This window comes from Phaethon aethereus (assembly GCF_964289735.1).
Source record: "Phaethon aethereus genome assembly, chromosome: 3".
NCBI lineage: Eukaryota > Metazoa > Chordata > Aves > Phaethontiformes > Phaethontidae > Phaethon > Phaethon aethereus.
In genome coordinates, this window is record NC_138576.1 from 56,562,942 (window position 1) to 56,589,506 (window position 26,565).

General features: G+C 41.7%; 1 protein-coding gene across 1 annotated transcript in view; it reads left to right on the plus strand.

Moving 5' to 3' along the window:
* DCBLD1 (discoidin, CUB and LCCL domain containing 1) overlaps positions 1-26,565 on the plus strand; it is a gene marked incomplete at its 3' end in the record, with an annotated part of 47,695 nt that overhangs the window by 12,496 nt on the left and 8,634 nt on the right. Inside the window, exons 2-9 of the mRNA XM_081997428.1 lie at positions 3,246-3,458; positions 14,341-14,478; positions 15,640-15,691; positions 16,428-16,500; positions 18,237-18,370; positions 23,280-23,320; positions 24,608-24,823; positions 25,552-25,682. Coding sequence (XP_081853554.1) covers positions 3,246-3,458; positions 14,341-14,478; positions 15,640-15,691; positions 16,428-16,500; positions 18,237-18,370; positions 23,280-23,320; positions 24,608-24,823; positions 25,552-25,682 — 998 coding nt within the window. The remainder of the gene's footprint in view (positions 1-3,245; positions 3,459-14,340; positions 14,479-15,639; positions 15,692-16,427; positions 16,501-18,236; positions 18,371-23,279; positions 23,321-24,607; positions 24,824-25,551; positions 25,683-26,565) is intronic.

Sequence of the window (26,565 nt, forward strand, 5' to 3'; positions counted from 1 at the left end):
GGGTGAGAAAAAGCCGTTCTCGCAAGTAATGCTAAGTGAAAATTTAGTGTTAGCAAGAAATCCTGCATTGAACTGACCGGTTGAACACACACGTTTCCAGCCAGAAGAGCTGTGCCTATAGAAAAGAGTGCGACATCAGGTATTTAAAACATAGTTTTAATAAGGAGAAGCAGCTGTGTTTTAAACTCAATGCATCTGAGGTTCCGTCAATACATTTCTACTAAAAATCAAATTTTCATGTGGAAAATAATGATAAGAACAAAAGTAATGGTAGTATTGTTCACATTTTTCATTTGAAAATGAGAACAGGGATATGTTTTTAACTCCTTACAATTTTCCTCCATTTCTGAGCCTTTGGTATATAGTGGGGGTTATATTTATAAGTGTTTTACTACTTTTAGTCATTAAATCTCTCTTTGAATAAATTACCGCATCCTGAGTTTTACTCTGCATTCTCTCTCTACCTTCAGACTCTGCCCCTTGGGTGCATTTCCCAGCAAATTTCAGTATACGATTTTTCTTTGCTCTTGTAATCTTGCTGAGAAACTCAAAATTTAGAGCTGCAGTCAGGCTTCTCTGTAAGCGATAGTTACTAGGACTTGGTCTGACTTTTTGGATGTCGCTTTGGTGTGGCGAATGAGCTGTTGTTGTAACCTTTTCCCTTGAGGCAGGCAGAACAGAGGCAGCAAGGGACGCTACAGGTACAGGACGATGCTGCACTTGCCGCTCATCAGCTGGAGACTTTGAATGACCATGCTCCACCAGTGAAAAAAGTCAGAAAATAGCATTTATGCTCTCTTAGCTCAAAAGATGTTCTTGTGTTAATACGTTTCAATGCTGACTCAAAGGCAGATTTTAAAATAAGGAGATTCCCTGGGAACAAGACCTCATATAACCTCGGCGGAGGAGGATGGCAGGCTGCGGTCTCTGGTGTACAGTTTTGCCTGTAAACTTTCTGCAGAAATATAATGCTCGCTGATCTGCACAGTTGTCAGGGTCTTACCATGATAGTGATGTCTTTTCAAAACAGGAGAGTTTTTTGCATCACAAAGGATCCTTGGGATTTTACTGAGGTGAGACAGGCCAGAAAGTGGCTCAGCGAGATGAAGGCTATGCAGACTCTAGACTTCTGATTTTAAAGAGTTCGTGCCCATGGCATTTTGTGGTCATCGTGTAATTTTTCCCTTTGGTTTCCCTTTCACCAGTACGGATAAAGTTGCAAACCAAGCTCCAACTGTAGTCACTTTGTTTGCTTTGGCCGGCCTGATGAAAATACAGTTAGAAACACGCAGCCTAAATTAAAGGTCACGGGCAGTTCTTTTTCACTACACAGCAGTCAGCTACACAGGTGGCAAGGTTGTCCTGTGGCCTGCTGGAAGTGATCTGGTTTTATACTGCCTGGACCTCCCTGGACCCCTCTCTGGGTTCAGAAAATTGCCAGCACATGTACGGTGTTGCTCCTTATATTTTTGTTTCTGCTGCAGAAAGTTTCCTTTAAAAAAATGATTTGATCAAGAGGCCAGTTTGCCTTCCATCTTGACCATTTTCCTATGCATTCTGAAATAAATAGAGCTTGGATAAAAAACTTGAACAACAGATGTGTTTTAAAGTGTATGAACAAGGAGATCTGAAAAAACTTATTTAAAATGTTTTATGGTGATACAGTTTTGGATCTATGTCTCTTATTCATCTCTATTCCAAGCATGAACCTGCTATGAAATTAAATAGCAGGCAACAAAGCTAGTAATAATGATAAAGCTTCAAAACAAATGCTGTTGCTTATGAAAAAGCAGTTGAGTGAGTTGGATGAAATGGCAGTGTAATTATACAGTAGCAAGTCAAAGTTTGGTAGCTTGGAGCTTATCTTTGCACAGCATGCCACTTTTCCCCCCCAACCCGTGCTATGGCACGTTTCTTTATTAACGCTTCATTTCTAGGTCTTCACCTTTAAATAATCTTTATCAAATTTTATGTTTGTTCCTCCTAGTGATTATGAAAGGAAATTCAGAAAGTAATTAACAGATCAAATCAAGTTTAACCAAAATATCCCCAAAAGTAAAATTCTGGGTAGTTAAAGTGAACGTTGTGAATACCCAACTCTGCAGGATTCTTTATTTTATTAACACTTCTAGGACTAGTTTCCATTTTGCAGTGATAAAGGGATAAAAGTATACAAGACTCATACGTGAGGAGTACCTATGCCCTAACTGACCTAAAACTAAGGACTGCCTATTATATGTACATATATATGGTACTAGTTCCACTATTACAATAGTTCCCATTATTTGGAAGATTCAGCAGAATTAAATCACTTAAGCTTTTATACAGAAATTCTAATTTACAAGTATACTTTTAACTAGTTCACTAAAAATTGCTTCCTTTAGCAGTCAAGGTCTCTTATCTGATACCTGCTTCCTTCCCCTCTGTGGATGCTTCCTGTTTTCCATGTCAGTCCCCACATCCCCCCATGTATTTCCATCTGCCTTTTCCTGTTGTCATACGTTCTGCTGCAGCTGCTCCTCAGATGCCGTCCACCAAGGAGAGGCTCCAAAGCTGAGCTGGCTCCTGCACAGGGCCATGAAAAAACACTTTGTGGGTGCCCACCCTCACTCCTTGAGCAAGGAGGCAGCAGCACTTACATCTCTGGGCATGCTACCATGAAGTAGCCTGCATATCGTCAACGATGCATGTCCCACTTCTGAAGCGTCTTTGCCTTGTTCCCTGTGCTCTTTGTATTGTGGAGGTGGCACAAGAAAACCGACAGGAAAGTAAGAGGAGTCAGGTCCGTGATAGAGTGTAGTTAAATCATGTCTGTGCTTTCATGTATGATTCAGTTACCTTTTCCCTGGTGGTTCTTTCTATGGAAATAAAATGTGGAATGATAATTGGGAGAAAAGTACTGAAGGAAGGATCCTACCTATTACACGTGGAATTGCACCTTCAGGGTTTCAGTAGGATTTGGCTGTAAAACAGAAAGCCAGAGAGACTCTGTACAGTACAGACTGTCAAACCCATCTGAGTTTGTGAGTGTTTCCAACCCTACTTTCTACTGCTTTACAAGAGAAATATGACTGTATTTTAGTTACCTATGTTCCAAAAGCATAACTGAGGTGGAGTACTACAAAATACTTTTTTAAAAGCTGGAAGTGCATGTGAGACATGATCATGTGGCTGGTATTTTCTTAGGCATTTTTTTTATTGAGGAATAAGTTTTGTTTCTCTTCCTTGTTTCTTCTCTGCCGCAGGGGAAGGATGTGGGCACACAGTGATGTATCAAGACAGCGGGACCCTGGCATCCAAGAACTATCCTGGCACGTACCCAAATTACACTCTTTGCGAAAAGAAAATCCAAGTGCCTCTGGGAAAACGCCTGATCTTAAAAATTGGAGACCTGGATATCGAATCTCAGAAATGCGAATCCAGCTACCTTACCATCCAGAGCTCTTCAACATTGCACGGTACGTGACAGATAAGGCAACGGCTGATGCACAAACTGGTGCAAGTGTGAGTGAAAGCCAGCTCAGCACAATGCCAGACATGTTAGCCTGCGTCCTTTCCTCCTCCTTTTCATATCTAAGTGTGTCGCTCTCGGTATGGGAGGCCATTGCTCCTCAAACTGTGTGTCGTTCTTCCGGGGCTGGGACCGCCGCCATGCTATGCTGCGAAGGGGCCGCCGGGGCCACGGGGGCTTGTGCCCGGCTCTGGCGCAGCCGCCGCGAGGGCTCTGCCCTCAGCCCCACAGAGCTGTACTGTCACAGCTGCAGCACAGCGAGCGCGTGGCTCCGCATCAGCCCTGTACCCTTCCCGGGTAGGTGAAGAACTGGCTTGTCGACCAGACAGAAATGAGATGAGAAATTGGAATCGATAACCTTGCATGTCTCCATTTCCTAGGTAGTTCAGGCCTGGGAGAAGAGATAACCTTTATTATTGCTGGCTTTTAGTCACTGATAACCTTTGCTAACGTACAGGCTTTAATACTTGCAGATATTAAATGCGTGCAGCCAGTCTGCACTCGTGCAAGAGATTTTGCACAGGAAGATAAGTGAGTAAATGTGCTATAGCTGTGCACTTAAGACAATCATAAGGACAACAGGATCCTCCTCAGGGACAACCTGAGGCCTTCCTCAAATTGGTTTTCCCAACCTGTCGCTGCTGAAACTTTGATCTTTTCTAGAAGAGTCAACCGGCTTTTCAAGTCAGTGCACCCTTTTTCAGAAGTCAGTTTTAAATCCAGGCAGAGGCACAGGTCTTGCAGGGACTTCCACAATGCAGAAATAAACATGGGAATCACCAGTTCGTAGAATTTTGCCTGCTGGGAGAGGGCTGTAGCCCTTCAGTCAGCTGAGGCTGAATGTGCCATACAGGATTTTACAGGCAGAATGGATTCAATGGGAAAAGACAATGAGCTACACAGAGCCTCTGCAGGTTTTCCAGGTCATCCAGCTCATTGCTTGGCTCAGTGAAGTGTGTGGTTCTCCTAAGCTCAGGACTCATAAGATGTCTCAGTAGTAAGGAGGGATGATTGCTTTTCATTCATGAGCATGATAGGCCTATCACTCTTCTGGTAAGAGAAGGTCAAGTGAGGTATTAAAGACTTGCTTGCAAACAAAGGTAAAGGTAGTTATTGTTCTGATGAGGGAGGTATTACATTTTGAAACAGCCTTCACCAAGAGTGGGCAGTGACCTGTTGGTATCTAAGCCTTGCACAGAGGTTGATTTGTGGCACAAGGAACGTTTCTGTTTGTGTGCTGGGTTTTTTTTATGGTGTTTATCTCATTTCAGAACTCTAAGTAATGAGTTGTGTTGAGCTGAAGCAGTCTGTACTTGGCGATAAGAGGTGGTTAGTATTTCACTATCATACCTTTGAATAATTTCTATTGATGCTATGTTGACCTTTCTAATCAAAAACTTTTCTAGGAAACAACGATAGATCAATATATAGTTTTCTGAAGTGAAAAGTGAAACTTGGATGTTGATTGAAATTTTGGTTCCTTACACATCAGCCTGAAGACATCTTCACATAGTTCAGTCCTGCAGTTACTCAACCTGTAAACACAGAATACCTGTGTGTTATGCAATCAAATCCATATAATTAATTTCTTTAAACTATTCCCACACCCATTTTCAGACCTGATTGGTAATATATGATGCATGTGGACTATAATTTGCATTCTCAGTAATGAACTGCACAATTAGCAGATTTTGCTTATATCTGATTAAACAAGTTTTGTAGCTTAGGCATACATACTTTCCCACTAGCGTACCTACAGAGTCTGTGCTCTAAACTCAGTTAAGTCCATGCAGAACAGCAGTGTGGAAATCATGCTACATGCATAAATTCACGGTATCGCTTGTGTTTTAAAAGACACAGGGATACATAGATGAGATTAGAATTTATCTAAGTCAGTTGTTTCAATAGTTTTCCTATAGCTCTGGGTTTTAACATGCATTTATGTATGCAAAAGCAGCTCTGTGAGTAAGCACTGCTAAGTCCATTCAGTCTGTTAAGTGTCCTTTTAGGTGGTTCTTTCTGAGCCCAGCTCTCCTCTTCACAACCCTCCTTCATGAACATCTACAGGCAGGTCAACATCTTGCGTTTGGCCAAGAAGATACTGACCTTTGCCATTGAAATTCTTTCATAGGATTATGGAGACTTGAAAAGATTTTGCAGGCATTGAAAACATCTGAGTAATTAAAACCTAATCTTTGCATATTTTCTATATTTGACCTGGGTTTAAAAAGGAGAACCTAAAATGCTAAGTATGTAAGCTGGCACTATGAATGTTACTCATGTTTCAAATTAGCCAAGCAGCCTTTGCTCTTTTTATTTAAGAGGTTTGCAATTGTAAGACAATAAGGTCCAAAGGGAAATATGTTTTAAATACCATGCTGATCTCTTCAACTGTACAGAAAACAAGAGAGTGAATGTCATTATGCATACAAATGTCTTTGAGGAGTGTTTCTGAAGCTTAGAAAATTGGTCAGAGGCAAAACCTAGATTATGTGCATTAATATAAAATCAGAGTAAACAAGTCTTCAGGTGACAAAGTACTGTTTTCCTTTCCTTATCCCACATGTTGTCTTTATATATAACTGTGATTCATTCATTGTTATAACGTTCTGCTGGGATTCATGCAGTACAGCAAGGAGTAACTCAATTCATGTTTGGGTATTTATGTTCCATACAGTAAACGGAAACTGTTACATACAAATGAATGGATTAATTTGATTTATGTTAGCCATAACATTGATTTCTTCACATTTGTAAATTGGTAACTACAGATTAGGCCACTTGCATGCAAGTTTTATTTAAGTTTAGGACATTCCTCAAATTTTGTGGATTGACACAAGTGCTATGAATCCACTTCCTTCCTAGAGAAGCATGTAGCGTTGTTGCGTATGCCAGTCTACTGAAGCATCCCTCTTCAGCTGGGACACAAATGTGGCACTACAGTTCTTCTCAGCTTTGGACCTGTGAAGGCAGCAACTGCATTTAGATTTCTCCAATATTGCCATCAAAAGATGGTCATTAAATAATCTTAATGAAGCTCTAAAGCTGGAGATAGAAAGTAGCTGAACGCTGTATCTATTTTCTTCAGTGTTCACTGGAGCAAAGACAGAGTAGCAAGTCTTTTTCTTTCAAACTCTTGCTTTGTATCCAGACATAGATGTGAAAACATTAATCATCAATCAGCAAAGGTAGTCTAACACCAGTTTTGGTGAAACTGAGTCAGCTTCAGATATTAACAAACCTTTAAATATTAACACAGCTTTGCACGTGTTGTCTCTAGGAGAAATAAATAGATGATAATGTTCCCTTTCAAAGGAATAGCTTTGCACTGGATGAAAATATGGGGAGGTTTGTCCCATAAATGGCATCTAGAAAAAAATTAATATGAAGCGTGATCTCACAGTGTAGACAAGGTGCTTTACTGAAATGCTTTTCTTCTTGAGTTAATTGCATTATCTGAGCATATTAAAAATACTGAGCTCTGAATAAGAGCTTATGATTTTTTAATTAGTTAAAGGGATATATGAAAACAAGATTAACCATGTGGTCCCTGTAGTTTTCAAGAACACGACTCGCACTGCCTATGAAGGTGTAACATATGTTTGAAAAGTTCAAAAGGAACTGTTCTTAGTCAGCTTTTTCATGTCTCTATCAGATTTCTGTGCCTCTTCTGACCCTTTTTTCCCTTCTCTTTCCCCAGCTAATGGCTTAGTCTTTAGGCTTTTTTCCCTTAATTTTGTGAGATGATCATCAGTCTTGACTGGAGAGATAGATTAAAGAGGAGATAAGTGCCTACTTTCTTCTCCATTCACCTGCAGTCAGTAGGAGGCTGATGTGTTCCTCTGGGGCGGATGTCAGATCTGCTGAGTGACTAGTAATAATCTGGAGACTTAGTGCAGTTAACTCATTCTTGCATAATTTACAGCCAGTAACTAGTGTGAAATAGATAGAGAAATTGCCAAAAATGCTTTCTCCTCGCAGCACGCAGTCACTAAGGGTTGTTACACAAATTGAGCGTTTACTGATGTGTGTGTGTGTGTCTGATGGCTGCTGAGAGTGAGTGTGCACGTGTATGGATGCATGTGTGTGTGTGCAGGAGAACTAAGCGCCTTCGGATGCCTCCTACCTGTCATTAGGACTTGAGAGGATTCATCAAACCAGTCTTTCCTTATTGTGTACTGTAAAAAATACCTTGCTTGAATAAAGGGTGTGTTCAGGTTTCTTTTTCGCCCCTCAAAGGAAACTTGTTATTACAGTATTGTTTCTGGTATTTCAGGAAATCCAGTAAAATGCCCAGACAAGTTTTTGCTGAAGATCGAGTCGAGCAGTTTCTTAACAGTCAGAGCTCTTCTAACAGTTGCGTTTCGCCTGAGTGGTTGCAGTATCCTGAGGTTTCAGCTTTGGAAAGATTTATGCAACAAAGAATGTCTGCTTTTCTTTTATCAAATTAACTCTTTTTTTCCTTTCAGCTGCATACAGTGTATTTTGTGTTTTTCTGTGGTTTTTGTTCAACAGCTACAGCTCTTTACTAACAATTCCTAACTGTTGCTGTGCTTCTGTCTTTTGGCTTGGCTAAAACCATGGGCATGTTTGGAGTGGGGGATCTCACCTGAGGTCAAGCAGGCAGACCTACAGCTGGTGCAGGTGGCCCAGACCCTCCCCTTTAAAAATTGTAATTACTTCTCCAGCCTGACTCTACTTGGATGCCCTCTTCTTTCCTTTATCGCAGTCTTTGGCAACCCTTTGGAAAAGCTAACTGAAATTTATACTTGTTTTTTCTAAAACAAGAAATGCTTACTACTCAGTCTGAACCTTCAGACTGTGTTGCACAGGGTTAAATGTTGAAGAACTGGGCTGTCTCATCCTGACTAACAAATGCGACTACTCTGTCAACTCATATCTACCGAGTATTAAACACCACCTTCTCCACGTCCTGCAAAGAAGGGCACAGAGCAGCATTTTTTGCCTTCTGGTGCATCCTTGCAGGGTAATGCTGGTTATCCCTGAGAGTGCGTGGCAGGGTTGGAGTGAAGAAGAGGCCTCTCTTTTCCTCTCTCCACCTTGATAGTGGGAGAGGAAGAGTTACTGCTTATGAAAGTGAAGCATTTGTGTGAACGTGGGATGGAGATGAATTTCAAGAATGCAGATGTTTTCATACAACAGATCCTTGCTGTTTTTGTGAGTTGTTTGTGAAAGACTTGCACTCTGGCTGAGTTTTTAGCTCTGAAGTGAAGGAAGCAATCCATGTTTGTCACATCCTCTGTTCTTCTGTAGCTACTGAGGTACTTCCAAATTGCTTTATTTGAGAAAAGGCCGCTGAATATAAGGATCACAATTTAAAACATTGCTTTCCCCAAACAAACTCCTTAGGAAATGATAATCCTGGAGAGGAAGATCCATGGGATCGTTGCTACACATTGCTTGCCAGCCATGCCTTACTCTGCAAGACTAATGTTAAAGAAAAGGGAGAAGATTCCATGTTGAAGAGGGGACGTTGCGAGTTGGTATCTAAACTGAGTTTCTTAAAGACCGCTGCAGATGTCAAACTCCCGATTTCAAATGAAGTTGAGGAATTTGAAAGCAGAATGAGCGGAATGAACCAGATATGCAATAGCTAAAGAGGGACAGAATTTCTTTTAAAATGAAACAAAAGTCTTACAGACGAGGCAGAAAATATTAAGAACTACTACAGAAACAAATGGCATGTAGGCATTGCCAGCTGGTGTGAGAGAAGAGTCGTCTAGGCACAGCACTTCTTAATGGAAGTAGAAAAAATAAAGGAGCATAATTCAACAAAGCAATTTCAGGAAATATGCCCAGAGCTTGCTTGACAGTAGAAGTAAACTAGACTTCATAAAACCAGACAATGCTGTAAAGATCATCAGATTTGCAAAACAACACTATTATGAAAAGGACAAAAGCAGCAGGCTATTGCTAACATTTAAAAAATAAACAACATGTAAAATAATTTCTTCAGTCTCCAGATGAGCCAGCCAAAGGATATCCATGAGACAATTTACTGTGTATCTTGCAGGATGTTAATACTACTTGGAGACAGTGATTCCAAAATAAAAGTATTTCATTTAAGCTACTTAAACCATACCGACAGATCAGGCGTTCTCGACAAAAGGCATTAAATGTTAGTTTAATTATAGAGAATATTGAATTAGGTACATTTAAAATCCCTAGGCCCATAGTAGCTGTCCTGCAGAATTTTAAAAATATATATACTAAAAAAAAAAAATCTGCAGTGAACAGACGGAACCACAGTTGGGTCAACTCGTTAATGAGACATGTAAAGAAGAAAAGGCCCTGGCATCTAGATGTAATAATACTGAAATATGGAGAACACCTACTCAGTTTCATGACAAATAACACATCTGCTTATTAAATCAAAGTCTTTTCTTTGTTCTTAGTAAACAAACCAAATAATCCTACCTACTTACCCTAGCAGAGCTCCAGCCGAGTCACTTTAACAGGAAACAAGGAGAGAGATCAGCATTCATGAATAGTTTTTGAAGCCGAATATGCAAAACAACCCACCTCACAACTAACATCAGAAGATAAAAACTGATAACATGGTCTGGCAGTTCTCAAAAGGTATCTTAAAAAACATTTGGCTTAGTCCCAGGTTTAGGAATTAAATATTTATCCATTCAAGTCCAAATAGATTCATAAAGTCATGTAAGTTGGAAAAGACCTTTAAGATCACCAAGTCCAACCATTGACCTAGTGCTGCCAAGTCCACCCCTAAACCATGTCCCTAAGCGTCACATCTACACATCTTTTAAATACTTCCAGGGGTTGTGACTCAACCACTTTTCTCGGCAGTCTGTTCTAATACTTGACAACCCTTTTGGTGTGAAGAAATTTTTCCTCATATCCAGTCTAAACCTCCCCAGGTGCAACTTGAGGCCATTTCCTCTTGTCCTATCACTAGTTACTTGGGAGAAGAGACCAACACCCTCATCGCCACAACCCCCTTTCAGGTAGTTGTAGAGAGCGATAAGGTCTCCTCTCAGCCTCTTCTTCTCCAGACTAAACAACCCCAGTTCCCTCAGCCGCTCCTCATAAGACTTGTGCTCCAGACCCCTCACCAGCTTCGTTGCCCTTCTCTGGACATGCGCCAGCACCTCAACGTCCTTCTTGTAGTGAGGGGCCCAACACTGAACACAGGATTCGAGGTGCGGCCTCACCAGTGCCAAGTACAGGGGCACAATCACTTCCCTACTCCTGCTGGCCGCACTAGTTCTGATAACAGTAAATGCTGCAGTAAAAGTTAACAGGGCCCTATAAGCAGGTTTCTCCCTTTCATACCAGATACAAGCCAAGGCTTTCTCCATCATCCCTCCTCTCTGCTATGGTTGTACAGTATCCATATAGACAGCCTGGGGAAATCAGTAACTCCTAGGTGGAATGGACAGAGAAGACAGGGAGCATGTATGAGTTTTAAAAGCAGATGATAAAGTAGTATTTTTGTCATCTCAGTTGCAAGTGGAAAATGCTGACTAGTAAATATAGTTTTCAGATGAAGTCTAAAGTCTACAGATGCTGATTGCTTTTACTCTTCTAATGTCTATAAAATCTTACAATATATGTATCCAAGGTAATAGGTGAGTCACTGGAGAGCAAATCTGTTGGGTGTTATGGTTTATATTAAAAGTACATCTAGTTCAGGCATACCACAAGCTGAAATGTAGGGACCTTGGGAGACTATCCTTTTGCTTCTGGCTTTACAACATCCAGCAAATGGAGGACTGCTGTATGGAAGTTCATAGGAAAGAGTACATGCGATTAAAAACAAATACATTATTCTCCTAAAGAAAATAAGACAACAGATGCAAGCATAAAATTCTCTCATCAGTCAAAACTGAATCCAAAGAAGTATCTTGACCATGAATAAGTTTTATTTTCTAAGCATTACCTGTTGTCCCCCTGGGGAATTTCTTGGAAGACTGTCAATGTAAAATAAATTGATTATGGGGAAAATGAGAATCTGAGGTTAAAAAAGCCACTCTGCAAAAATTGGCAAAATGGAGAGAGGTGCTGCTAAACATAATACAGTATTATTGGGTAAATCGAATCAGAAAGGTACTTACACTCGTCATTTTAAACATAATAAGCACTGAAGAGAGTAGAATAACACTTCTTCCTAAAAACAGACTGTACATGTCTCTAGTTCTTTCAGGGAATAAAGAACCTCTAAGCCAAACCAGTATCTGATCGGTTTCTCTAAGCCCAGCAACAGAGGGGTGAGATAATGCTTATACTTTTTATAAACCATATCTCTCAGTGTGCATTTCTGTATTTGATACCATGGAAATAAGTTCTGCTAGATCTCCAGCAAGTCTGAAGACCTGGCAGTGTAGTGCTGATATGATATTACCTGAATTATTGAGAATATCGAAAACGTTGAAATATTTTGCAAGACTTCCTCAGTTTGCAGTAAAAGAAATTTTTTTTTTCCAACTCTATACAGAAAACTGGTAAACTTTTGGATAACATTAATTCCTCCAGTAGATACCGTTTCTTGCTTCTATATCCTTTAAGGAATTAGTCTTAGGTCCTCTTAGTTTTGGGGATTCCCATGGGAGTCTCTTGGTGCGCCAGAACTGCTCTTGGCAGAAGACAATCATGCCCTAGGAGCTCCTCTTGGATTTATTACTTAACAGTAGAAACTTGTCTTTAGGCATTGCATGCTGATTTCTTAAGCTGATTGTTTCTGAATTTTTGGCTTTCATTTGGTTTATACAACTCTGTGTCTAGACATTTTATTTTATTTTATTTTGGTTTGTTTTATTTTATTTTGTTTTATTTTACTTTATAAAATTTTATTTTACTGTATTTTATTTTGTTGGTTTTGCTTATGACATGTGTGATTTGTTTGTATAATTAACTGGAATGTATGTAGACTTGCTATTGGCAGAGGCATATAGCCCTGATCCAGCCAGCGTGTGGTTGAGTGAATCAGCCATCTAAATTATACCTACAGAATAGATAGGTCACTGCCAATCGCTGCGAGGGAGAAAGCCAAAGAGCACTTGTGAGAAAATATGTAGAGACAGTCCTTGAGAGAAGAAAAGGACTAAAGCTTTTGCAGGTGTTTTATTACGAAGAAATGCAATGCCTTCCTGTCTTCTTCCCCCCTCTCTCTCTTGAAAAAAAAAAAAATCTAAGTTAGCACTTTACTTCTCCCACTGCAATCTGACACAAAAGACCTTCTCAAATAAATCACTCATGCAGTTGTCTGGTATGACACAGTGTCAGATGCTGTCTTTTTGATAAGTTCATTTCCTAAGCAATTTGTTTAACCCTTTTTATAGACATTGTTTTCTCTAAGTCGTGAGTCATTTTCAACACATGAATACTCCAGGGAAATGTCACAGTTGTCGCTTGTTTCTCTGCCTGCCTGGCTTTGCTGTCTGACTTTTCTAAGCAAAAAGACAGAGTTCTTCCTTTGGTCCCATTCTGCTGACAGTTGGCTGTTGTTGGCTCTAATTGGGCTACTCTATAGACTGATCCTGTAATTGTTATAAAGTCAATGAAGTATTTGGGAAAGACACCCCTCTCCCCCCACCCCCAAGAGTCTCAGGCAAAATGAAGAGGCTCTTAGGAAGGGTAACATTCATTAGGAAGGGTAACACTCATCAAATTTGCACTGTGATTTCTTGGATCTTGGAAGTCAGTTCCAAGTTGCCCTACAGTAGCCACCACTAGGAAAAATCAAAATTATCCTTTTTCCTCCCAAGGACTTGCTTTAGGATCCAAAAGCTGTCATTCACCAGAACAGATGGGCTGAGGGCTTGTAAAGGGTCTTGTTTGTTTTTTCTCTTGGGGAGAAAAAAAACCCTGCCATTTTACAAAAATCTCTTCTTAACAGTTTATATTGTAAGCGTTCTCATAAATTCAAAAAAGTGTACCCAAACTGCGTTGGATTTCCTGCCTGAGGGCAGCCAGGGACAAATGTTTGCACCCAGGTGTGGCGACAGAAGGCAAGAGCAAAGACTATGGCAATCTCAAAAGCAAGCTCCCCTTGGGAACTGACTTCTGAAGATGCAACTGTAATCATTAAGAGTCTGGGCACGCCTGCTGTCACAAGAAAGGAGTGTCCCAAAGACTGTTCCAAGATACTGCAGTTGGTAGCTACAAAACCCTTATCTAATTCAACGTAAGCACAAGGCTCTTGTCTCCCTGTCCCATTCTCTTCATCTTCCCCTTTCTCTCCCTCTCTTTTTTGTTTAAAACAGTAGAGGCTTGAACTGTATACTTCAATGGTCAGATGATGTTTTTAAAAGGAAAATACACTAAGAAATTTTCTGAGTAAGGTGGCAGTGCCTTGTAGTACAATTTGTCTTGTGGCACACATGTCCTTGAAAACCAGGTACCCTGTTTGTGACCTTAATCTTTAATGGCTGCTGTGCTACAACAGCATCAGCTGTACGCGCCTGGAGAGTTTATCTAGGGTACCCCATGTAGATCCCTTGGATTGCCTTTGAATGTTCTGTTCTTTTCTCTAATGAGTTACTGCTGGTTGCAAGTGTGCTGTACTTCAAAGGCTGAAGGACATTAATCATTCTCTTAAGGCTTATGTGATGAGAGAATTGGATGCTGGAATTGCTACCATGGAGAGACAACTGGATCCTGGCCACTCCTTGTCAGGGTAACTTTGGAGCTCATACCCATAAAGGACTGAAGCCAAAACCCTTTTGTCAACATTTGGATTGGTACTGAAGGAGAATGAGTGTGTTATGAAACTCTGCTAATCATGAGAATATTCCAGCCTAATTATGTCATCTAAACTTTTGAAATCTTCTTTGTTCTGTCTGTAGGGCCATACTGTGGTAATGTGATGCCTGTCCCCAAAGAAATCATTCTGGATAGCAATGAAGCGACTATTCACTTTGAGAGTGGAGCCCATGTGTCAGGACGAGGCTTTCTGTTGTCCTATGCCAGTAGTGATCATCCAGGTAAAGTGAAATCCACAAGTACTAAAGGATTGTGGCCAGCAGGTCAAGGGAGGTGATTCTGCCCCTCTACTCTGCTCTGATAAGACACCACCTGGAGTCCTGCCTCCAGCTCTGGAGCCCTCAACACAGGAAAGACATGGACCCATTGGAGCGAGTCCAGAGAGAGGGCCACAAAAATGATGTGAGGGATGGAACACTTCTCCTATGAAGAAACGCTGAGAGAGTTGGGATTGTTCAGCCTGGAGAAGAGAAGACTTCAGGGAGAGACCTTATTGCAGCCTTCCCGTACTTCAAGGGGGCCTGTAAGAAAGATGGGGATAGACTTTTTGACCAAGGCCTGTAGCGATAGGACAAGGGGTAATGGTTTTAAACTAAAAGAGGATAGAGGATAGTAAGGATAAGTAAAAGAGGCTAAGTAAGGAATTTTTCACAATGAGGGTGGTGAGACACTGGCACAGGTTACCCAGAGAGGTGGTAGATGCCCCATCCCTGGAAACGTTCAGGGTCAGGTTGGACGGGGCTCTGAGCAACCTGATCTAGTTGCAGATGTCCCTGCACATTGCAGGGGGCTTGGACTAGACGACCTTTAAAGGTCCCTTCCAACCCAAACTATTCTATGATTCTGTGATAGTGGCATAGTCCCCTCTATTTCATTATCTTCTCTACACACACAGACTTTAGCCCAAATGTTTGGTCCTAAATATTTCCATATCAGCATGAACCATGATATTTTTAATAGCACGTGTGGAAGAAGCAGTTGTAACATTAACCAGATATAATAGCTGCTGAAATCTTACCTGGACAATTTGCAATACAGGCCCAGTGAAGGAGAAACTGGGTACTTTCTCACTGAAGTTCCACTGTATTTTGGACTCCATCTACCACTCAGTGATAGGATGAAGGGATAGGAGAGATTAAGACTTGATCCCTACATGTAATATTCTGGAGGTCTGTGCAACTTTGTTGAAGGTGTAAAATGTAAGAAGAGTAGGAGAGGGAGATGAAAAGAATGAAGGAAAACCATAGCTGTTGCTTTCTATCTAAAAAAATTACTTAAGTGTTATACAGAGAGATCTTTACATGTAATTTCATGTGTAGCCAAATATTTGTCTGTATTTCTATGTCCTGCAATGGGGATTGACATTTGTAAACTTTTCACAGATCTAATCACGTGTTTGGAACGAGCAAACCACTACACAAAGGCTGAATACAGGTAAAGGTTTGCAGCTCTCTGCGCTGTGGCTTGCTTTGCTGTAGCTGTCATCTGGTCCAGTTGTTAGAAAATGTCATATAAGGCAGGTACAGTCTTGGGTTTCTGCAGAAGTGATTTTTTTTGAGCTCTGATGCTATAATAGTCCACGGCTCAGTTGTGAGAAGCAGTAGTGCAGAATGGAAGTCTGCAGCCCAGAAAAACGAGGGAATAGAGTTGCGGAGCAAGTCTCATTTGGGCATACATATACATGGCATATGTAAAAAGAGTTTCCGCTTTGAAATTCAAAGTAGCCTCAAATTCCAGTGCTTCTCCTGAGAGCAGATCACGCCCTAGCTGATACAAGATTAGCTGAGGACAAGCTATAATTTCTTGGTTCCTTGAACCTTGTGATAGGATTTGAAATGGTAATAAATTGTGCTCTTCTGGCTGTTGTCTGGATGTGCATGTAGGCTTCTTATCTGGGCTGTGCTGAAAACTTGCGTGGTAGAATTTCTAGAACCCAAGAATTAAACAAAAATGCCCTTGCAAAACTGCTTTTCTGGTTCTTTGTGTGCTGCTGTGTGCAGTCCGCTCATGAACTCAAGGGCCCGTTATTTACCGCCCAGACTCACTAACCATCAGCCAGAACTTGCTGCTGAAATATTTATCGCTTTCAGAGCATTTCTTTTGTACAAGTTTGTTTCTATGTATCATCACTACAGTTCGTTTTAAGCAAGCCTCTCTTCTCTCACTACAGCAGATACTGTCCTGCTGGCTGCAGAGACATAGCAGGTGACATTTCCGGGAATATCGACGAAGGATACAGAGATGTAAGTACACAGGATAATGAGGGGAAGTTTATAAAGACAGAAGAGGGAAGCATAGCACAACTTGGTTTCAACTTTTGCTGCTTGACTTTTGTCAGTAAATCTTCCCGGCTGTGTTAGATACACCTTTTATTATCAGTATATGAGTATGTTATCAGTATATAAGCATACGGAGGCACTTTTCAAACAGACCAATCAATTGTGTGAGAACAAAGTTCACTGATTGTCAAATACACCTACTGACTTGTGGTTTCTGTCTTTCTGGGAAAACCTTGCATAGGGTTTGTCCCTCTTGAGGCAGTGCTCACCCATGTACTAAATATTCCTACAACTTCAGCTTTTACTTGTTTGGAGTCCGTGTGCTTTTCTTTTCTAAAGTTATCTCTTGTAGGAAAAAAACCGGAAACATTTCAGTAACATGCAAATTTTCTTTAAGATTATGCCTGCAGTATCCCAGCAATCTGCTGTTATGAAATAAATATTATACACTGCCTAATCACATCCCACTGATAACTACCAACCTCTTGGGTTGTTTTAACTGATCCTTCTTTGAAGCAAAGACGTTGCCTGAGTGGTTGCATTTATCCAGTTTGTATCACACAGTGCTCTGCCCTCTCTGCCCCTCACACTGGGCTCTCCTCCCATTGTGCCTGTGAAATCTTTACGTCTCTCACGGTGGAGTAAGTTTAACCATACCACTGAAGTAAAATCCCACTCTGTCACAAATACTCAGCAGTTGCTGCGTTTCCAAAAAAGAACACAAAAGTGTTCACGTTTAACCTGTTCATCCGGTTATTCGAGCATGCCACTCCAGAGGAAAGTGGCAGAGCTGAAAAAAACAAAGAAATGCCATGTTACATTCTCATTAGCTGGAGTTATTCCTGCCCTTCGGTTTGGGTGATTAGGAAAGAAAAGCAGCACATGGCATGACTTCACGCAGATTTTATCTGTGCTGAGGAATTTTTGAAAGAAGTTTTTCCTCCACCGCTAAGGGGGATTCAGCTTTTCTGCTGTGAACGACCTACTGGGCTCCCCTGAAGAGCTGCGGCCTTTGTCCCCAGCCCTCCTTCGAGGGGACAGCCCAGCACCCCAGCTTGTTGAGTAGCATAGCCCCAGCTGGCCCAATGTGAATGGGAATGTCTCCTTTGCACCTTTCCGCTGGCCCTTCTCTGCTCCGTCCTAGCCCAGTGGTACGTTATTGCCACCTAGTTGGCACACAAGTTATCCCGCCTGTATTCTTTATACGTGCTTTATCCCACCTGAGACACTGGCAAATGGGCTATACTTACTCAAAACCCCACCGCAGCCAGTCATCACATAGCCAGATTTCCTAATGTACGCCATGACTCAAATCCTAGGGCGCAGTAATAGATGGGTCTGCCTTCAGGCAAGTCCATCAAGTAATTACCATTTTCTCTTTACAAAGAAGAGTTGCCTTGCCTTTGACTTTGTTTTCCCCCAGGAGTGACACAGTACTTACTAGGTTAAAACCTCACAGCACCTTCTCAGAAGCAGATTATTTGCTTTTTCATTTGGGGGAAAAAAAAAAAAAGGTGACTTTTGGAAACATTTTTTTTTCAAAGACTATGTTCTCCTCCTCTCCCCCCTTATTACTCTTGAGCTTTTGCCAGATTTTATGAGCTGTAACACCTGTATAGTAGCAGCTTGGAAGTGAAAGCATTAGCAGTTTGTCAGATTGATGCTCTGAGCTTTGGCTTCTGACGGATTCTGCCTTTCAGACCTCGCTGCTCTGCAAGTCAGCGATCCATGCAGGCGTTATTGCGGATGAGCTGGGTGGTCAGATCAGCGTCACCCAGCAGAAGGGCATCAGCCGCTACGAAGGCATCGTAGCCAACGGCGTCCCCTCACACGAGTGAGTACCGCTGGCGGGGCTGGCTCCGGGAGCAGCCCCCGGGCCACAGTGCCCTGGCCAGATAGCAGAAGCAGGTGGGGATGCTCTTTTGGGGAGGAAAAGATGTTGGTTGTGGCTCTAGGGGGTTTTGGGCTTTGTTTCTGCGGCTTTATTAAAATGGTGTTGGCATCAGATATTGCAAAATGTTCCAAGTTTTCAGTGTCTCTGTACCGTGTACGGCAGTATTATCTTCTTTTTTTTCTTCTTTTACTTCCAAAACATATTTGCAAATTACTTTGTTAGCAGATACATGAAAGTACGATGTTCTGCTCCAAACACCTTTAATCAATGTGCTACTAAATCAAGATAAATTCATGTTAAAGGTTAAAAAAAAGCTAGGAAGAATGAATAAATAAAAAGTGCCGTTGAGCCATAGGGGATTTAGCGAACAACTTCTTAAACGTTGTGCTTTTGACATGTTCAGAGTTTTCTCTCTTTTAGAATATTTATAGTAAGGGTGTTATATTTACCACTGATCTTCTGACTTTTAATTGCATTGTTGTTGAAGTAGAAATAAATCCTCTAATCTCTATCCAACACAGTAAGCCCTTCTAGCAACTGCCTCTGTCATTCCTGTTGGTTTATATTTTTTAATTTTCAAACGTTATCTGGATTTTACATGAGGCTTTTTATTTTTTGTAGGAAGGGAAATCTCCTCAGTCCCATAGGCTACAAGAGCTAAGGGGATATGGTTTTTTTATACTTTTTTCCTGTTTTCCCCATGATTTCCCCACATCATCCTGACAATTTTACAGTCATGGTTTCATTCATGGGGGAAAAAAAACCCCCAACATTCATTTGGTCTGTTGCTGTGCTTAAACTTCAGCACAGATTGAAATGCTTTATATATAATGGCAGTGGAGTATACAAAGGTGGGTAGCATGTAGACCACTAGTGGAAGGCCTGTAAAGCCTAAATATTTTCTATTTTTCTTACACATGTCGCTTTTGAAAGTTAATTGCCTAAGAAAATGAATATAAAGTTGTCTCAAGCAAAGCACAACTGAGAGCTCAGCTCAGGCACCAAACATAAAACAATGCTCCATTTGTTTCCATAAAATAAATAATACAAATTCTTTCCATCACACATGCCAGCTTAGTGAAACCCTAAATTAAATATTTTGTGCCTTAACCAAAGATGTTACAGAACCATTTACATACATTTGTATGTTCGTGATCCTTGAGTCACTAGCTCAGACAGTAGCGCATGAAATGTTCTCATGAAAGGCATTTTTTTCACAGTATGAGAGCTAGTGGGCAACGAATGAAGCGTAGAACACAGCCAATGTAGACGTGCTGGGGAAAAACACTGTTTGCATAATTATCACCTTAACTGCCAAGCATCCTTTTAATGTTGCTATTCACAAAATATCCTATACATTTCACATGGGTAATAGAAGTGCTCAAAGAGATGCAAACTCGTCTCTGTTACATCAAGTAATTGGTCAAGCACTGGAACAGGCTGCCCAGGGAGGTGGTGAAGTTACCATCACTGGAAGTACTCAAAAAACGTGTAGACATGGCACTTTGGAACATGGTTTAGTGGGCATGGTGGTGTTGGGTTGATGGTTGGACTTGGTGATCTTAGATGTCTCTCTCAACCTTAATGATTCTGTGATTCTGAGTGGGAAAACTCCCATTTACTTGGAGGAGAGCTGGAACGTGCGCTTCCAGGCTGAAGCCAGCCTCCAGGGCTTGGGTTTAGCCCATTTAACGTGAGTCCCTTCTGAGAGAACACCCTGCTGAGGAGCGCAGCCCCCTTAGCTCTCCTGCATACTGGGGCAGACAGAGGCACTCGTCGAGCATGATGCACATCTCGAAGGGACAGAAGTGCCCTGAGGAGACAACCGTCACTTTCTACAGATTATACAGGGAGCCGTAGGTAACCCGGCTCCTACTGTGTCGGATGCCTGCAAACTAGATGGCACAGATTTTGAGAAAAATGGGAGTGTGAGCACAGCGCTTCCCGGGATGCTTCTGCTGCTCCTGGCAGCTGGGACAATCCCGGGAGCAGATGAGCTGCTGGTGGGAGCCCATTATCCCAGGAGAGGGAAACTGGAGGATGCAGGGAAATCATTTTATTTCAAAACATAAAAAAGTGTTCCTAGAAATAGTGGGCCTATTTACTAAGAAAACAAACCAATGCATTTCATGCTTTAAAAAGGCTTTTGCAAGAAGCGTTTCCAAAGCTGCATGACATCCCTGTCCTCAGGATGCCTACACGCTGCAAGTAATACCTGCGGAGCAGCCAGTGCTGTCAAGAAAAAAACAGTGCTTAGACAGCACTGCTTTAAGAGCTTTTTAGACTCTCTTAATTAAAAGCTTACTTAAGTTTTAAAAATCTCATTTGTAGTGGATTTCAGTATTAAAAATTTAAATTATTTTGTGACTTGAGCTGAAACTGACCTCATCAAAAGCTGCTGCTGGAGTGCATTGAGCTGTTAAATATCTGTGTCGTGATGTGGTGGTGGAGTTACAACTCACTCGCCCATGAGCCCGCAAAAGCTGACCTTGGCCTCCCTGCCTCCATTTTTCAGTGTGCTTGTTACGCTCCAGCATCTGTGAGGCTTTCGGTTGTCATGATCCATGCATGGACCTGCACCCGCAAATGCTATACTGAAGATCAAGTGGCTGAATTTATTGGGCAGTCCTGATGCCCCAGTACAAATATATGGGGGTTTAACTTGGTAACGCGACCTGGCTTGTGACTGTACATCTGCGCGCGTGACATCATTTGTCTTTGAAAATGGAAGAGACCGCATGCTCATGAATTGTGAAAGATGAGATTTGGGGTTAATTTGCACTGCTTATAAAAAGCTTGCTTGAGACCGACTCTGGAGGGAGGGAAAGGATTTGATACTAACGGAAATTTATTCTGGGAAGCAGCATCCTTTTTTTGCAGAGCTACCAGCACAGGTCTCCCGTGCAGTCCTGCCACCAGTACTGTCGGCAAGGCAGGATCCTGAAGGTTGTCAGGAAAATGAGAAGCCGGGGTGATACCATTCCTTAAAGGACAAAGTGAAATTTGTGTGACAAATGCCACCTGTCACATTAGGAAGCTGATGAATTACCACTTAGTGAATTAGTTTGTCCTCTTCAGTGACTTCCATAGCATAGAGTTATAGCAGAAATATTTCAGCTTGATTTCACAGCTTTATAGACCTTAGAAATGCTAAACTTCTCCCTTTCTTTGCTAAAATTGTAGACCTCTGTTTGAAAGGGATCTCAGTGAGTTTTTTATTACAAAGCATCATCTCATAAATAAGTGTTCAAGCAGCGCTGTGATTTCTGTTTTGTGTAGGCTTTACTGATCACCACAGGGTTTTATTTTCTTCTTTCCTCTTGAAATGGATTGCTTTGTATTCACTAAGAAAGCAAAAACTATTTTGGCTGTAATGTCAAACTGGTTTGCAGCGAGCAGAGCACATCTGATCGCCCTTGAGGATTGCCTGGGGGGAAGATGTGGGAGGTTGCTTTTTTCCTTCTAGCTACTCTACCACCTACATGCCCAAATAAATCGGCTCCCTCCCAGCGCTTTCTGTCATCTCTGAAGGGCTTCGTTTGCCTGCAGTCTTAAGTTTTCCCTCAGTGACAAAAAGCAGCAGTGTTTTTTTTGACCTTGACATGAGACCACTTTCCCGTTCCCTGTTTGCAGCGCTCTCAAAACATACAGCCGTGCCCACCACTGTTAGCACACAGATGGTACCTCGGGGGAAATTTTCCTGGCCAGCAACAAAAGGCAGCCTGGAAGGGAGCTGTCTTGATGCTTAAATGCAGAAGTTGTTTTACTGCTTGGTCACGCTGGCCAAGGCTTTTCAAAAGGGGCAAGTGATGCATGCAGCTAATGAAAGCAATGTTGAAGGGGTCAGATTTTTAAGAAACCCGAACTAATTTCACGTTAAAACCTGGTCTTTTATTTTAATTAGGCAGCCAGAGTCATCAATTCTGGAATGAAACCTCAGGGGTATCTCGATGGGAATCAAAGTGGCTCCATGGGAGGCCAAGGAAAGCTCAGCATTCCCTCACAGTGGTGATTTTATCTTGTCCTACATTGTGCGGGGTTGTATGGAGTGGTCCAAGAAATGGCTTTTCTCCTGAAGCAAAGCAGTCCATGTCAGACGGAGGAAGGAAAGGGGAGCCATAGACGTGGTCCTGTTAATGGAACAAAAAGAACCGTTCCTGGTGGGAGCTGTTGGTCCTGGTTATAACAGAACCGGTTCCCACCCAGATTAAAACAAGGAGTGGTTTTCATTCAGTCTGGCTGTAATAGACCTGTAGCCAAGGCAGGAACAGTCAGAGCTGATGTGGTTTAGTCACCATGACGCGTAACTGTTTCACGGCGCTCAAGGCTGGCTTTTCTTCAAACTAGATGTGGGCTTAGACTAATAGGAAGTAACTGATTTCAGTGAAGTTGCTCTAATTTAAGCTACTGTAGGTGAGCAGGGTCCTGGGCCCGGTGCTGGAGCAGTGCACCACCAGTAGCTCCAGGCTCTGGAGCTTTCCTGTTCCTGGCTCTTTGGAATGCTGTTGTGTTGCTGGTCTGAGGAGCAGAAGGGGAAAGCCTTCCCACAGCAGTACAGGGCCTGTGCAGGGGGGAAAAGCAGAAGCGTGCCGCAAGAGTAACAGGCTGATGGGATGGGGAGGTCCCTTTAAAGCAGAACAAATGCTCAAAACCATTAAAAAACTGACCTGAATTCAGTCACGGTGAGAGACGCCCAAGAGTGCTCTTACAGGGGTCAGCACCCCGCCAGCAAAGTAAGCGCTATGTAGCCAGAGATATTTTGCTAGATAAACAGTGATTCTGAAACTGTATCTCAGCGTTCCCGCGACTGCCTCCTGAAAGGCTGAATTACCTTTTTCTTTTCTTACAGTGGTTCACTGTCAGATAAGCGGTTTATATTTACTTCAAATGGTAAGAATAATGGCTTTATTTTTAGCTATTCAAATTTCACCTTTTTATTTAAGTGTTTTCTGTAGAAGTTTTGAAAAGCAATCAGGAGAATGTCAGGCTGTGTCTAGGAAAGATATTTTAGGACAGCAATTTTTTTAAATCGGCAAGTGGAATAAAAAAATTGAAGGGATCTGAAGTGAGCTAGAGAAAAGTAGACAATAGGAATAGGTCATTCTCACATAAATGAGAAGATGAAATAGTATTCTGCTGTTACTTTTCTGGTGCCAGCATATGAAAAAATGGCAATCAGATAATCCCATTATTATGTACCTTAGGTGACAGAAAACGAAAGCAGGTTTTTTTCAGACATTTATAAATTCCATCTTCGTTATACAAGGAGAGAATGAAAACAGAGAGAGGAATGAAAATATATTTACATTGCACTGATACAGAACGAGTTTTTGTTTATGACTTTCCAAGATGCAAAAGCATCTTTAATCTGTCAAGTTGTTCATTTGCATAAAATGTAGGAAAGAGGGGGGAAAAGTTCGCGCTCGTTCATTTGAATTATATTTCAGTCAACTGAGGTAAAATCATTTACTATTCCACTGAAAACTGTAGAGCATGTATAGGCCTTTGAAACTGCCAGGGAATTATTTTTAACTTCATTGAAACCTTATTCCACTGGCCTGTTTTCTCTGAAGAACCTTGATATGCAGAAATCTTGTGGGTTCTTTGGTGGAGTTTGTAATACTTACCTGCAGCTATTATCTTCATGATATCACCTCTTGGCAGCAGTATCAAGGACCTTCTCTAATGAGTAACTTTCCTAGCCTTAATTACAGGTGAGACTCATGAAATATTTACAGTAATATGTTCCTTTCAGTACAGTGCCTTCATCTGAGAAATGTTTTGTACAGCAAAATTAGTTAATGCCAATCTTGAAACATAAATATTATGTTTCAGAAGGAAAATGTAAAATATAAGAAGTCTTCATATGAATGAGACTAAACTGTGGAGATTAAAAAACAAAATGGCAAGGAAAAAATAGCAGTTGTAGTCAGCAGGTGTCATATATGTAGGAGCTAAATTGGTAAAGGAGAGGGTCCACAGTACTCTGGGACTACATCATCCACTACAGATTGACTGGCAAACACCACAGCTCACGGACAGCATCAGCTAGCATTAGATTAAGCAGCATCTGACTTTGCTGTTGTGGGTGGTCTTCATATGTTGCTAGCCTAATATAAAAATATGCTGTGAAAACACAAAATAACTCCTTCTGTCTGCCTGTCTGGGGACTCCTAGGCTGCAATAGATCTCTCAGTCTGGAAGAGGGATTCCTCTCCAAGAGCCAGATTACTGCATCTTCCTACTGGGAGGAGACCAATGAATTTGGGCAACTATTCCAGTGGTCTCCTGACAAGGCTTGGCTTCAAGTCCCAGGATTGGCTTGGGCCTCTAACCACAGCAGCAATCGTGAATGGTTGGAGATAGACTTGGGAGAGAAGAGGAGAATAACAGGTATGTCACTGTCTGATTATTATAGGCTGGAGTTTCAGCTGGAGAAGAAACTAAGTGCAGTTGAAAAGCTAATAATGCACTAATGCAGTGTTTCTTTCATTAAATGTAATGAAATGTTCTGCATTGAGGAATATTATTTTCATATTCAAGAAATCATGGCTATTTATAAGACTGGTCTTCCTATAGGGATATAGGATTGGACTCAACTGTCATGTATGCCTGATCTGTAAACATGCTGTAGGCTCAGAACAAAGTATTTACACAGGGACCTGTAGTCTGGATGGATGATAAATGACTGCTTATGATCTATGAGTGATGCAGTTCTGGAATCTATAAGAAACATTAAAGTCATAGCCTTTAAAATTATGGCCCAGGTGAAACAAATTCCTGTTTCCAACTCCTGGTTTAGTTGTAAAAATGTAAACTACAGTTGCTGCTAAAGATGTAAAGATTGCTGATACGGACCATAATATCAAAAAGCAATTACCATTTTTGGAGTCGTTAATTTGGGCTCTGTTAAAAATTCCACTGCTCTAAATTCACAATTTAAAACTGATTTCCATTCTTCACTGAACTTTTAAACTCAATTCCAACATAGTTTGAAAAATAAATTAAGACTTTGAAGGCAAAGTTCTCCAAATTGTTTTGGCTTCTGTGTTTGCATTTGAAAATGTAACTTTAAAACAGACACTTAACAAATGAAAATGTATCTTGCATTTTGTTAAAAGGGATTAAGACCACTGGTTCTGGATCCACAACACTGAATTTCAACTTTTACGTGAAGACATTTACAATGAACTACAAAAATAACAACTCGAAATGGAGAACTTACAAGGGGATCCTGAGCAACGAAGAAAAGGTAAGGGAAAGTGGGAGGCGTAGGAAAACACAGAGCAATAATGCGTACACTGCCTTGACGTTGAAGGGCAGGCTTTCACTGTCAAGACAGATTAGGAGTTTCAGACTTGTCTAGACTTGGGTTGTCTTCACCAGTGTAATTTACCGCCATGGAGTAGATAGCGAGCTTGTCGAAACAAGGATGTTATCCAGGGCTTGCTCAAGTTGCGACACACACGCAGGGAGGCATGTGTATGTGTGTATCCTTCTTTAAAATAAAACACGGTGTAATTAAAGCCGTATAACAGGCTGTTCGGGCAAGTCTTTAGCTCAGCTCAGCGCTCGCCCGTGCTAGGAACACTGCACCAGTGCAGAAGCATTGGTCGGTACCGCACCAGCAGAGCTGAGACTCAGCTTCAGATGCACTGGGATGGTCAACCCACCCACCCTCCCAACACACAAGCGAAACAACCGCCTGGGCACAAGCACAGCGCTGCTGGTGAAGCTGTGCCTGCGGAGCCAGCTCCTGCTCGGCTACCTTGTGGTCAGCAGGGACTGCACCGCTCCCCGCCCCTCGCTGGCCAGACTCTTCTGACACAAGTGGGCACAGCCCCCGTCTGTTAGGAACTGATGTAACCGAACATAAAATAAATGCTCGTACACCCAAACGCCTGTCCACGCAGCAGCTTTCACAGGCCCTGAGTGACTTCAACGATGAACAGATACAAGCAGTGCGGCTAGCTCCTGCACACAAACGATGTGCTGCACAGGTTTGTCTGATAACATTTTCCCCTGAAAACCTCATACATCCTTTCAAACAAACAAAAAAACGCCAAAGCAAAAGCTCCCCTCCCTGCACCCACAGCATTCAAAGTCAGACCTTCACTCATCGTTTCTGAGGGAGC